This window comes from Dipteris shenzhenensis, chromosome 8, assembly GCF_047967505.1.
Source record: "Dipteris shenzhenensis isolate YYH24624 ecotype China chromosome 8, Dip_SZ_1.0, whole genome shotgun sequence".
NCBI classification, from domain to species: domain Eukaryota; kingdom Viridiplantae; phylum Streptophyta; class Polypodiopsida; order Gleicheniales; family Dipteridaceae; genus Dipteris; species Dipteris shenzhenensis.
The window spans coordinates 49,236,235-49,249,992 of record NC_141603.1 but is presented as its reverse complement, the minus strand read 5'-3'; the positions used below and the strand labels follow the sequence as shown (position 1 = coordinate 49,249,992).

Sequence of the window (13,758 nt, the reverse complement as noted above, 5' to 3'; positions counted from 1 at the left end):
GGATTCCCTCCAGAGCCCCCCATTGGAAAAGCTTCTTCATCACTGTAGATTTGCGTAGAAATTTCTGGAGGAGGCTCTGGAAATCCCTCAGAAATAGAAAGATCACTCTTTTCTTTTGGCTTTCTATTCATGGAGGGATTGCAGTGACCTGTGGAGATCACGATTTGGGGCTGATCCCACTTGTCCTCGATGTCATTCTGCAGAGGAGTCAGTGCGACATTGCCTTTGGGACTGTAGTCAGGCGAGGACTCTTTGGAAAGGGGTTGCTCAGATACTCAGCATCTTTCACACTTCCCCTTTCTTCATGACTTGGGGCTCGGTCGCATGGTTATCCCTTACCGGGCCCCAGGTGTTTTATGAGGGTGAGCCTTCTTCTTGGGCACTCTCGGTCCGCCGGCAGGTGATAGAGCCCTGCTCTCTTCAGGATGTACCACTTACTCCCTTCAGAGCTTCTCATGCTTCAGTGGACACCTCTTGGGAGATTTTGGCTAGCATTTCCTCTTGGCACATTTGGAGAGCCAGATGTACTGAGGCCTTGGATGGCACCCAAATACACCCATCACAGGTGTTCACGGGTATTTGGACTGACACGGTTCACACTTTGATAGCCATATGGGCTAGCATGCAGGGCCCTTCACGGGCAGCCTCTTCTAGAAGGACTATTTCTTCGAGTTTAGAGGGGTTCTCACTTTTTCTCGGAGGTTTCTACTGGATTGAGATGGCACTATCAGCCTCAATCCTTTCTTTTTGGCTCTTGAGCTTTTCGTGCATTGCATGATGTATCCCATATGGAGCTTGCTCTAACGGTTTTTCTTTAATACTTAATAGAAGTCTCTTTTTGCAAAAAAAAAAAAAAACAGTTGTATCGTCTGCCAACTCACTATCCAAAAGCTCATCCTCCTGCCTCAACGTCATAGCTTCAGCCACAATTAAAAAAGAGAAAGGGGGCTAAAGGGCATCCCTGACGGACTGATTTGGTAATTTGAAATCTGTCTCCCCTGACCCCACCAATGAGAACCTGGCTATGGGCTGATCTGTAGAGAGCTGTGACACCCCTCTGATCCATGCATCTGTGAATCCAAAGTGAACGAGGGTACCCTCTAGAAAACCCCAGTCTACTCTGTCATAAGCTTTCTGAAAGTCTGGGAGTAGAATGGCAAGCCTATGGCCCATTCAGAAGTCTCCCAAAATGAGATTATTATTATCGAAGATGCTCCTACCATGCACAAATCCCGTTTGCATATCATGTATAAGATCAGGAAGAAAGGGCTGCATGCTCCGGTCTCCCCCCCTTGTTTCCCAGTGTGCTTTTTGTCGCTGTGGTCTTCCAGCGTTACAATAAGTTGTGTCCGTCTCGTTGCGGACATTTGCAATGTCCCGACCGACATGCGGCAGGCAATTCATTCGGTGACTCTGCGGTCGCCCTCACTAAACCGACTTGAATATGAATGGTAGTTCGGATTAAGTCTGACTAGAATCGGATTTACTTTTTGTGCCGTATTATATTACCTACCTTTTCCCTTCGTTTGATCTTGGGTTTTTCATGTAGAAGCAGACTCTCCAAATTTATGACCAACCTTTTCTTTCGTAATCTTTAAACGGATAGAGGATTATCTGTTATGAATCTATGCATAGCAACCATCAGATTTAGGCGAAGTAGAAAATCTACGTGACCAGATTCTCCACTTGATCCTTATCCTTTTCGTCCTTCTTGACGAGCATGCATCAACGGAAGGGCCTTTCCATACAGATCATGCCGTGAACTAATTTCTGCGTTTTCTCACTACTGTTTTAAATCCACTTTTGGTGGGCTTTCCCCAAGGTGACACCGAAGGTCTACCTCCTTTCGTGCATCCTTCGCCTCCTCCATAAGAATAATCAACCAAATTCATAGCAACACCTCAAACAATGGGGCGTCTGCCTAACCACCGGCTTTGCCCTGCTTTGTCAGGCTTACGTGTACCATGGTTGGGATTAGACATTGTACCGATAGTGGCTCGGCATTAGGAATCTATAGGTTTGTGAACACCTAGAAGTAACCGCACAATACGTTATGTATTCTCTTTCTCAATTGTTTTAGCTTTGATTCCTGCAGCTCAAGTCGACCCTGCGCCTTGACCTGGCTTCCATTCGGTATTATGTACCCATGCGCCCCTAGCTATATGGGCTGATTCTTGCAGCTCAAGTCGACCCTGCACCTTGACCTGGCTTCCATTCGGTATTATGTACCCATGCGCCCCTAGCTATATGGGCTGATGGTATGCAATTTCCTACCGTTTAAAAATACGAATCAGGTATGTATTTCTTATCACATAGGCTGATTGCTTTTGCTAGGATTTTGTACAAAGTGCCCAACAAAGTGATCAGTCTCCACTGAGACACTAAATTCCTACAACCCCCTTTTGGGATAAGACGAATGAGGCCCTTAGTAAGTGAGTCTGGCATCTCACCCGAGTCCCAAACATCCTACAGGGCTGTGGTAATGTGATCCCCAATCTGATCCCAAAATGAGATAAAGAAAGAGGGTGTAAGCCCATCTAAACTAGGGCACTTGCCCTTGTGAAGGGCAGAGAGAGCAGTCCTGAACTCTATGTTGGTGAATGGTGCATCAAGTGAGACTATCATATCTCCAGTCACCAACATAGGTAAGTGCTGCCAAATAACAACTCGAGCATCATCTCTGGCCTGAGTGTCAGGATCTGCTATCAGAAGAGAGGCATAGAAATATGTGGCTACCTGCAAGACCGTATCTGGATGTGTCTATAAAACTCCGTCTGAGTCAACAAGTTGTGAAACGCTCTCCCTACTATGGGGCCAAGAGTGGAGAAGAACTGCTTGTTGACCCTACCTCCCGTCTGAGTCCAAAATGACTCCCTAGCATGAAGGCATACTCTGCTCTCAATGACTGCTGCAGCAAGGCGCTCCTAAACCCAAGCATCTGTAGGCCTCTTCCGCTCTTCCCTCTGAAGAGCAGCCAACTGCTGACGGATACCTATCTCTCGCCTGAGGATTTCACCTCTCCTAAACTGAGCAACTGAGTGATAAAAGTCGCTACTATCTGAGAAGGCTGCTGCTATATCTGACGGGGAAAGCAACCCAACGTGCATGTGAAATACCCAAGTCTACAAAACTGCCTCTGTGAGACCCTCCTTTGCGTAGAATGCATCTGGAATACTATACTGGCAGAGCGACTCCTCACATGAGGATCTGAAACAAACAGAACAACTGGAAAGTGATTTGAAGTGGACACCCCAGGTGTAATGCATATTGTCCCACCTCTGTCCAAAGCCCAATCATCCACATAAAATCTGTCAATCCGTGCATGGATAGGCATCTGTAACCTCTTGTTCGACCAAGAAAACTGGAGTGATTGCGGCTGGGTGTGGAAAGCATCATCATGCCAAGCATCTTTGCCACTGTACTGAAAAAGGAAGGCATCCCAGGCTGCTCTCTCTAGGGAATGTAAACCACCTTCCCTACCACCTCTTTTGTCTGTGGGCATTTCAACCATGTTGAAATCACCCCCAATGATCCAAGACTTTGCAATGCATGACTAAGAAAGCAGCTCCTTTCACAAAAGGAAACGGTCGCCTCTTGAATTGGGGGCATAAAGGTTTAAGAAACCAACCTTAGGCCCACCAATCAAAAGAATGACCCACTCAGCTCTAGAGGGAACTATGATCCCATGTCCAATTACCAAGGGTAGCATCGAAGAATAAATAGAAATACAAGTACCTCCCATGGTTCCCAAGGTGGGTGACCAAAAAGTATGCCCTGAAAGAAGCTTACCTGACTTGGCACAATCCCTGACATCCAGTTTGTGTTTATGAATCATGAGGACATCAATGGGGCCCCCAGTAACACCTGGATGAAGTTGGTTATGCCACATGATATGCATCGTGCGAGACCTACACTTGGTACCCTCGCACTACCTCTAGTCCTCGTCATAAGTTCCATCACGTGTACTCAAGGCGCAATCACAAATTAATCTCAATAAATAATCAAACAGAACACTAATAACACTAGCAACATCAGTATTAATGTGGAATCGCACGTAATACCTGTTAGATATCAATGCTCCACTCTCGTGTAACTACGCAGGAACCAGCTAACTCTACCTGTAAGCCCCCCATATGAGGAGAAGGCATTTGAGTAGCTAGGTTATCCGGTAGGTCCTGGTTTGGAAACCAGATGGGGGCCATGTGTGGCCTGATGGTTGGACGGCTTCAGATAGAGTTGGCACACTGCCAACTAGGCTACATGCAAGTGCGGGAAAGCATCCCATGACTGACCGCACTGAGGGTAGACGGAGCATTTCCTGGGGCAGCCCACTCTCGGGCTGCGGGACCCGTTTGGAGCCCCAAATGATCCCGGATGGCTCTGGGCCAAACGGACGCCATAGGTTAGTTGCTCTATTCTGCGCCACGGTTCTAACGTGCGGTTGGTGGCCTGTTTCGGGACTGACCTCCAGTCGGCCGGTTTGGGTAGACTGGGTCGGTCTCTCAATTGGGTCTAACTGACTATGACTGGTGGCTATATAAGAGCAAGCCCGTGAAGCCCATCATCATCACTAGCTACAGCAACCCTAATTCCTTAGCATCCAACCTCCGTCCTCTAATGTTTCCAGCATGCCATCGAAGCTTCTCACACAGGAGCGCACGGCTGGGAGGCAGCGCCATCTATTGTATCAGTTTTACAGTAATCAAATTTTTTATTCTCCATACTATCTGCTTTTCTCTCTTGCATACGAGATCCTATTATCTATTGAGCATAGACGTTGTATTGTTGTCTTACAATACCAACCATCTAGCATGACAAAAAACAAGTTTAATTAGGCCCCCACAACTAAACCACACAAAGTATCCACTAGAACCCCCACTGTAGTCCTATGAAGTACTTTGCCACAATCAACAATGTTGAGAAATAGATGATCATAGCATCCAAAACCGTTGGGGCTATGTATACCTGCTATGTGTACCTATATATACCTTTGTAAGACTAGAATAAGTCCAATCATACAAATTTCGATTTTTTGTTGTCTAAAGACCAAAAATCTCATAGAAAATAAAAGGGAAAATGAAAGAGAAGAAAAAAGAGGTAAACAAAAACTTTTATGAAAAACAAAAGGAAGACATACTTAGCAAGAAGAGCAACACTTATGTTGTCATCAGTGCCCAAGCATAAGCAGCTATACTGGGTTTCTAAAGACCTGCGGAATCTCTTGGGCAAACCCAGTGCTTACTAAAATACGTCAAATAAACAAAAGAGAACGAAAACAAGAAATAAAGAAGAAAGGAAGAAGGTGACTAAGCAAAAATAAACAAGTCAAGAAACAAAAAACAAAATCTTCCAAAAAACTGGAATTCTCTCTCTCTCTCTCTCTCTCTCTCTCTCTCTCTCTCTCACTCTCACTCTCACTTTCACTCTCACTCTTATTTAAAACATAAAAAACTAAAAGGACCCTTTACACTTATGTATCACTTATGTGTACCTAATTGGAGTGGGTTGTCTAATGTTCTAGTTGTCTACTATACTACTGACACATGTCAGTGCTATCTGGCAGCTAATTGTAATCACCCCTTGCATGTGAGACAATTAGAGGTGGAGTGCTTTGTGTAAGACAAGTGGACTCTTTCACTTACATATGAGTATGTGAGACACCTTAGTGGCGATGAATAGAAACTGTGTTGCTTTGTGATATCTTGCCTCTCATTCTCTCATGTTCATTTTGATTTAGCTTCTCTGTAAGTTTCAACATGGTATCAGAGCCTACTATGCTTCTTTCCGAGTGCTCTTTCCTCTACTTGGTGAGCTTGTCCTTCTCTAGAATGCTCTCTAACATTTTTGTGAAAGCTCTTTTCAGCTTGTTGCCTTGTTAGTCGCAATAGCCATCCTATCAATTGCCTTTTGTGTGGCATTTTGTTGCAATCCCTTCCTATTCCTTTAGCAAAATGTGTTCTAACAAAAGCTTCCTATCCCATAGTGATGCCGGCCTTCTAGCAAACGTAGCAGCACCACAAGGCATCATTGATGAATAGCAGCAGAGCTGAAGCAAAGCTGGGACAAAGCCACAATGTAGTGTTGCAACAACCAGCACAGAGCAGGGACGATTCAAAAAATTCGTCACAGCAGCCAGCCACTACAAAGGCGAGTCAATGTAGAAGGAGTACACGGCCGCCAAGTCAAAGCAAATCAACATAGCAACAAAGAGGTGGCACTTTAGCAACAGCAACCGCAAAAGAAGTACAAAGCCAGCAAGAGCTGCAAAATATTCGTCAATCAAGCCTGGAGCAGCCTGTGCAAAGTTACAAATGAATCAGCGGCAGAGTATATCTAGCAGCAGCAGCTAAGGACAAACAGCCGCAACAGAGAATCATGGGCAGAAAAAATGCTTCAGCAACAAAGCAAAGAACGTGTAGAGGTATCTAGAGGTAGGGAAGATGGGATCCATTTACTTCCACTTGAACTCTTCTCTCTTACCATGAATTTTAGAAGCAATTCTTAATGTTAGGAATAAGATAAGGCATATATACTCTATTCACGCTTATCAGGAATCATATTCACCTCTGCAAACACTTGCAATCTGTGTGTAACAGTGATAGGATTGTCTCCTAGCAGCCCAACTCATCAGTGTCACAATCAAGAAAAAGGTACCTATGTAATCGGAAATCCCAATGAGCAGAACCATAGAAACAAATGCTCAGTGAAGAAGAGAATTTCAAAGTACCTATGTGCTTAAAATCAAGGTTAGAGTGCGCGTTTTCAAAATCCGTATCTAGAAGGGTCCAAACTTTCAGGTTATATCTCCAATTCTGTTTTGGCAAGAACTCTATGTGTGGAGAACTTCTGAAGAGCCAGTGACATGCAGAAGCAACAGGCTAAATATGGGGGGATGCCGGCATGACGGAAAGAGCCGTATGAGGCCATCAGCCCAATGTACAGTTCGGGAGCCGATCTTATGCAGTAATGCTGGAGCTTATGTTAACCGCATAATTCTAGTTCTCGAGTCTTTTGTGAAGGTTTTTCCAAAGTTGGAGAAAAGGCTTCTGTGTCTGACACGTGGTAGTCTTATTTTTTTTGCCTCTTTCTCTATAGAAAGGTTTTAAAAAAGGTCAAACACAACATCGAATTTATGGTTTAGCCAAACACAACATCCTATTTTCACTTAAAAAGAGCTATTATGCTTTGAGATTCTTGGCTATGTAATTATAAGTTTGCAACATTTGTATGTCTCTATGTGAAGAAAAATCTAAGAGGCAGAGGACATTTTCTCTTGGTGATTATTGTGACAGATCTAGAATTTATATTGTAAATAAATTTTGTGTTGTGAGTGTAAAGTTTAACCTGAGCGGTTAAACTCATCGAGTGTTTAACGCACCTTCAAGCTATATTTCCTCTTCGTGCAACAAGCATCATCTTGGTGAAGGTTCAATGACTCCAGAAGGAAAGTACTTCGACAAGAAGAATCGGTTTGACGGAACAAAGTACCATACTTCGTCTGTCAAGATGAAGATGGGATTAATTGAGAGAGACCTTTGGGGGGGAAATTGAAAGCTGGCAAGAAACCATCTTCTTGTCAACCATAAGATATGGCAGCCTGGGTGACCATGGACATGAAGGCACTTTCCTTTCTCAAATAGATCAAGGCAAATTCTTCAATGATGCATGCTCTCAAATAGATCGAGGCAAATTCTTCACACCAAGCTTGGGAATGACTTCGATGTGTAGTTGGTCAAGTAAAGACTGCCTCTCGGTTGTCTCTTCGAAAGAACCTATATCGCTTCGAAAATAATGGAGTGAAAATGGCCGAACATATTGGCAACCTCCATGCCTTGGTAGACCAACTTGCTGGTGTTGGGGTGACTATAAGTGATAAAGAAGCTGTGTTTGTTCTTCTAGCCATCATGCTTGATACTTATGAAACATGTATCTGCTCTTGCAAGCGTGTGAAAGAGAGTCATAAAAGCATAATCCTATATTATACATGTAGAGACACAACCATGTACCTGCGCACTCTCCATATCCTTGGTAGTCATGCATGGTCCACATCAAGATACCCCTGACCATAATATCATTGGTATGTCTAGGAGCTCTGGAAATATCAAAGACCCGCACTCCTCTCCATAATATCTGTAACTCCTCTATCAAAGGTGCCATGTACACATCCATATTTTTTGCCTTGTACTTACCTGGCACAAGTAGTGCAAGCATGAGGTGTCCCTTTTCTATTGTTAGCCATGGTGGGATATTGTAATTCACCACGACTATGGGCCATGTCGAGCGTAACCCGAAAGGATTCATGCCGTCCATGGCGAGCCCAAGATGTAAGTTGCGTGGCTCCCTCGCAAAGTCCGGCCACTAATGTTTATGTGCTTCCAAGCTGCACAATCTACGGGAATCCTCAATGTGTCATCAGTGGACCAAAGAGATGCATGCCATGTCATCAACTCTGCTATGGATTTGCATCAGAACATGTGCTGTATTCTTGCAATGATGGGAAAGTGTCTCAAGACCTTTACCGGTATCTGCTTTACTACTCAGTTTTAGATTGCAAGTTATATATTCTAATTAGAAGAAGCATTATTCATAGGCATTTAGAGAGGAAGAGTAAGAGGCTCAATCCGTGATTGAAAAGAGGTGGCCAATTTCGTTTTTCTTTTTGTGGAAAAAAAGAACAAAATTTTTTTAAGTGCCAGAAGGAGGAAAAGATACAAAAGAGAGATGCAGCCTCTTATACGAAGGTTTAGATTCACTTTGTTTAACGTTACAATGTAGTTCCACTATAGGATGAAGTGTTAATGGATCTAAGTAAAGTCTTTAAGTACTTTGGTAAGAAGCATGCGGTTTACACAAGTGGCCAACTCTTTGATGCACTTGGTTTTCTATTAATATTTTTACAAAGTATGCTCCGTCATCATACAGGAGACAAAGGCAATGCCTTAACCAATACATCCCAACAAGTGGCCACTCCTCATGATACATCAAATCCAAAAGCAAGGGATCTACTCCACCAAGTGATGGACTGGAACACCATATTATGAAAAAGATGAATTTCATTCATGTGGCATGCTGTGAGAGAGGGAAGAAGAAGAAGAGAGAGAGAAGGGGGGAGAAAAAGATGGAGGATGCAAAAGACAAGGGATACAAATAGCAAGTGCAAATTAGACCAATTATAAAAACGAGTAGCATGACCCATCTACGACCCATCTATGATGGGTATGTGACCCGATCCGCTGGGTCTCAAGGTGGGATCTTAAGATGTCTTTATTCTAAGAAGTAAAATTATCTACCTTTACTCTTAGTGATTTTGCTGCTGCCCTGATTTTGGATGAGCAAGCTCTCTTTGTGAAGAAGCCACCTATCTGCTACTATTGTAAGCGACCTAGACATGTCATTAAGGGTTGTCCCGAGAAGCAGCTAGATGAGAAGCTTCGTCACAATCATGCTACATCCAACCATGAAGCCAATTTTGCCAGTGCTGAAAGCATACTCTAGATATGTGGTTTTAGACTTCTTTGTGATCAAACAAATAAGATATCAAAGCCACTACATCCTAGACATTGAACCCCGATACTTAGTGATTTTGCTGCTGCCCTGATTTTGGATGAGCAAGCTCTCTTTATGAAGAAGCCGCCTATCTGCTACTATTGTAAGCGACCTAGACATGTCATTAAGGGTTGTCCCAAGAAGCAGCTAGATGAGAAGCTTCGTCATAATGATGCTACATCCAACCAAGAAGCCAATTTTGCCAGTGCTGAAAGCATACTCTAGACTATGTGGTTTTAGACTTCTTTGTGATCAAACAAATAAGATATCAAAGCCCACTACATCCTAGACATTGAACCCCGATACTTCAATTATTTTATTTCTCTCATTTTGCACTGTAGGGGGCTGTACTAGACATCCCCAATTGCCTATACGGAGTGTATTTCATGATGTATCCATTGTTGGAAAAGAGCAAGCTGAGCAAAATGGAGACAAGAAGATGGACACAAATGAAGAATTGTCTCAAAGAATGAAGAGAAATGAGGGCCATATGTAGGCTACCTCTACATACCAAAGGCCACCAAGCTCCTAAAATCTCTCCCCTATCCTCTAGAAGCATCTAGCTCCACCTAACACACCTAACTGCCCCTCTAGCACACACATAGGATCACAAGTGTGCCTATGGAGAGGCAGGACATTGACAAACCCCAACAAACCCCCCCTCAAGGGACTGCCTCAAGCTATGTCAAGGATACAGCTAGCACAAGGTGTCACATGCCATCTCATGGTGGTCATGGATCTATCAATGGCTAGGATCTCAAGCTAGCAAGAGTTTCCATGGGTGTAAGGTATACAGAGTGGGGAACACAACCCCCCCTAATGGTTATCTCCCCTGCATGTACAAACACAAGTCTGCAGGAGGTACCAAGGGGACAACACATACTCACATGGTCTACATCATAGGTGACCAGAGGTGAGGACAAAGAACTCACAGTTTATTACAATCATTTTGGAGGATTGTTCAGGCAGAGTACCTTGACAACTAGGGGAGATATAAGTGGAGCTCAAAAAACATACTCATCATCTCCTGGATGATGTGGGCTTGACAAGAAGCCTCTTCTTGTAGCAAAGCAAAATATCCATGTCAAGGCAAGGTCTTACCACATGGGCAGCTTTACTAGCAAGCCAAGCTAATATGATGAGAGTTTTGAGAAGCTGAAGATCATGGTTTAGATTGCCGTCGTCTCCAAAGATCAAGTCCTTTCCATCTTCCCTCTTGGCATACGACAGTCCTAATCTCGACTTCCCTTCCGTAAGTATACCCACTCCCAAATTCGTATAAGGACTAGAGAAACCACCCATCACCGGTGCTAGCGGCGGTCCTATCAGCAACCCGTCTGTCCCAAACTGACGGCCTCCTCTAGCATAATCGAATAACGCAGCTCCGCTACCTCCCACTTTTTTTCAACATCACCGATCCGTCAGCAGCCTAGTAGAAAAGGAATGCCTCAAATGTGTCATAGTAGTCATCTGTACTTCTGTAACCCTCTGGATTAAAGGCTCCAAACCTGACTCCCTTCTCAATGATGCCCATGATCACACAAGGACCCTTAAAGTCACATTTCTCGTGAAATGTTGCGGCACTGAAGCCATCGACAGACGCCTTGTAGCAGCATTTCAATTCTCGACCGGCTAAGAAAGTGTCTGCTAGGAGAGCATCGGGAAATGGAACAGCGATGTCGAGGTAGGGAGAAGCTTGAGGGAGTTGGTCTTGTGGTTGCTGCTGCTGCTCTTTACCGAAGAGGCCTCCGAAAAGGCAAGGAGGAGGAGGAGGAAGAGGAGGGGGGAGACGCCATAGCTGAGGGTCGCGAGATCTGATGAGCAAAAGACGATGCAAAGAGTGAGAGTGAGCAACAGGAGAGAGGAGAAGATGATGATGAGGTGGTGGGATCAGGCTCAAGGATGCTGGTACTGCTCTGATACCATGTTGGAAAAGAGCAAGCTGAGCAAAATGGAGACAAGAAGATGGACACAAATGAAGAACTGTCTCAAAGAATGAAGAGAAATGAGGGCCATATATAGGCTACCTCTACATCCATACTGACATCATAGATGACCTCATACCAAAGGCCACCAAGCTCCTAGAATCTCTCCCCTATCCTCTAGAAGCATCTAGCTCCACCTAACACACCTAACTGCCCCTCTAGCACACACATAGGATCACAAGTGTGCCTATGGAGAGGCAGGACATTGACAAACCCCAACATCCATATTGTGGTCTCACATGCCTTTTTGGTCTTTCACGGACGTTAATAAACCTTTCTTTCTTTCTTTCTTTCTTCAAGATATGTTGTGAGAATGGAAGCATAGCAACGAGTGGTAATCTGCATGACGGTTTGAGGATCAAACTGCAAAGTACCAAAAAATATAGACCTTATCCAATATCTCGAAGGGTTTCCACAGCTTCCGAGCCACTAAATGACTCCGGATCTTCACCTCCAAATAGGATAATTTGTCTCATCCAATTTCCAAACTCTCCAAAGTTAGGGATGGTGAAAGAAAGAAATTTGGGGGAGGAGGAAGGGAGAGAAGGGGCTGAAGAGGCTTCTGAAATTGACACCTCTGTTGCTAAACCACACAACAAAGTCAAACCAACTAACGTTATTTGCCCTACATAAGGATAAATGCTCCGGTTTGGATGCGTGACTCCGTCCTTCATTGCTTCTTGGGAGGACATTGGTGATCATGTTCCTTCGGCTTTGTGAAGCATATGCAATTTTAGATTTATGCCTGCTTCACTAGTGTTTGATTCATTTTATCCCTAAAGGAGGGTGCAAAAGCTTGATATTGTAGTGAAGGCCAATGACAATGTTGGGCACATCTTATAAAAATTTAGCAAAAGCAATCAGCCGTAGAAGCAATCAGCCTACGCCCACAGCCCTTACTTCCGGATTCGATCTATGATACATAGACTAGCTTTCTGCATGGACACGGTATTCTATAATATTTTCTCATTTTTGGAGGCCTTTGAGTAGGCCAAACATAGCATTCATCAATACATTGATTAGATTTTGAGAAAGTTTATGACAAGGTAGGGTAGGTTGCTGCATTTTTTATTTTCTAACTCTCTAATAAGAGGGGTATCATCACTGTATCGATCCACCCACTGTCAAGTTCTTATCAGGAGCTGCAGAGGGGATATATTTCAGGTGAAGTTTTACTTATGTCGTTCTTAGGATGCCTTCCTCACCACTTATGGTTGCTATTATCATACCTTGCCACAGCTTCAAAGGGAGGACTTTTTTCATGTTGTAGGATGAGATTGATAGACAGCCAGTCATGTGGAATGATTCTATCTTGGATAACCATAGTAGACCTTTAGGTGCTTGTAGTTATATGCAATGATCCAAGTGAAAGACAGGGCCCACTTCTCCAGTGGGACCTTGGAAGGCGTTGAAGGACATCCCTAAAGAGCACAAAATGCAGATGAAGTAGCAGTAGAGTTGCTCAGATAGGTGCAGCTCTCCCATTGAATTAGCCCACGGGAGATGGTGCCAGCCTAGGATTCTCAGATGGATGGGGCTTTCTTTGTCACGAGTGTTCCTTAGCAGGTCATTGGGCTTATGTTGGACAGAGGTGGGGACACCTTGGTCTTCATGGTGCAGTTTGGCGGCACATTGGTTAGATCTTTGGATGAGGATGTTATTATGGATGCGCGCCTTGAGCTGGTCAGAGTGGTGGGCTAGTGAAGCAATGCTTTTGTGCTACTAGCTGGTACATTGATCCTCATCTAGAGGATATCACACTGAGTGTAGCATTATGGAGGTGTTCCCATAAAGCTTACTAATTGGGGCCCAGGTGAATGGGAGTAGATTTATGCTGTATAATCATTCCAAGAGCATTACTTTCTTTGGCTTCACAGTCATGCCAGGCAATTTCATTTTAGAGCCAAAATCTGGAGACCGTTTAAAGCTCAGAAGTGCGAGAGCTTTCAGGTCACTCCTTTCTCGCAGAGGTCTTTTTGAAGGAGGCTTCAGAAATCCCTCAGGAAAAGGAAAATCACTCTTTTCTTTTGGATTGCAGTAAATCAACGCAAGGGCAACTAATCCTTATTGCCCTGGATGCTTGATTATTGATGAGTAGATTCAGCATTGCCGTTGGGAATGCAGACAGGCCAGGATCAGTTGGACTAGGATCGCTCAACTGGAATTCAGTCGCCCGATCTCTTTGACACAGCCTTGAGTATTTTATGAGGGCCAGGGGCTTTCATGG

General features: G+C 44.1%; 2 protein-coding genes across 2 annotated transcripts in view; both read right to left on the bottom strand.

Annotated features, from left to right (window-relative positions):
- Positions 1-13,758, bottom strand: part of LOC147899620 (Zn-dependent exopeptidases superfamily protein) — a 221,303-nt gene that overhangs the window by 111,341 nt on the left and 96,204 nt on the right. The gene's annotated exons all lie outside the window — the stretch shown is intronic.
- On the bottom strand, positions 10,567-12,855 carry LOC147899621 (uncharacterized). Its single transcript, XM_087378133.1, is given in 3 exon segments — positions 10,567-10,950; positions 10,952-11,462; positions 12,761-12,855. Coding segments are annotated over 3 exon segments (990 nt in total).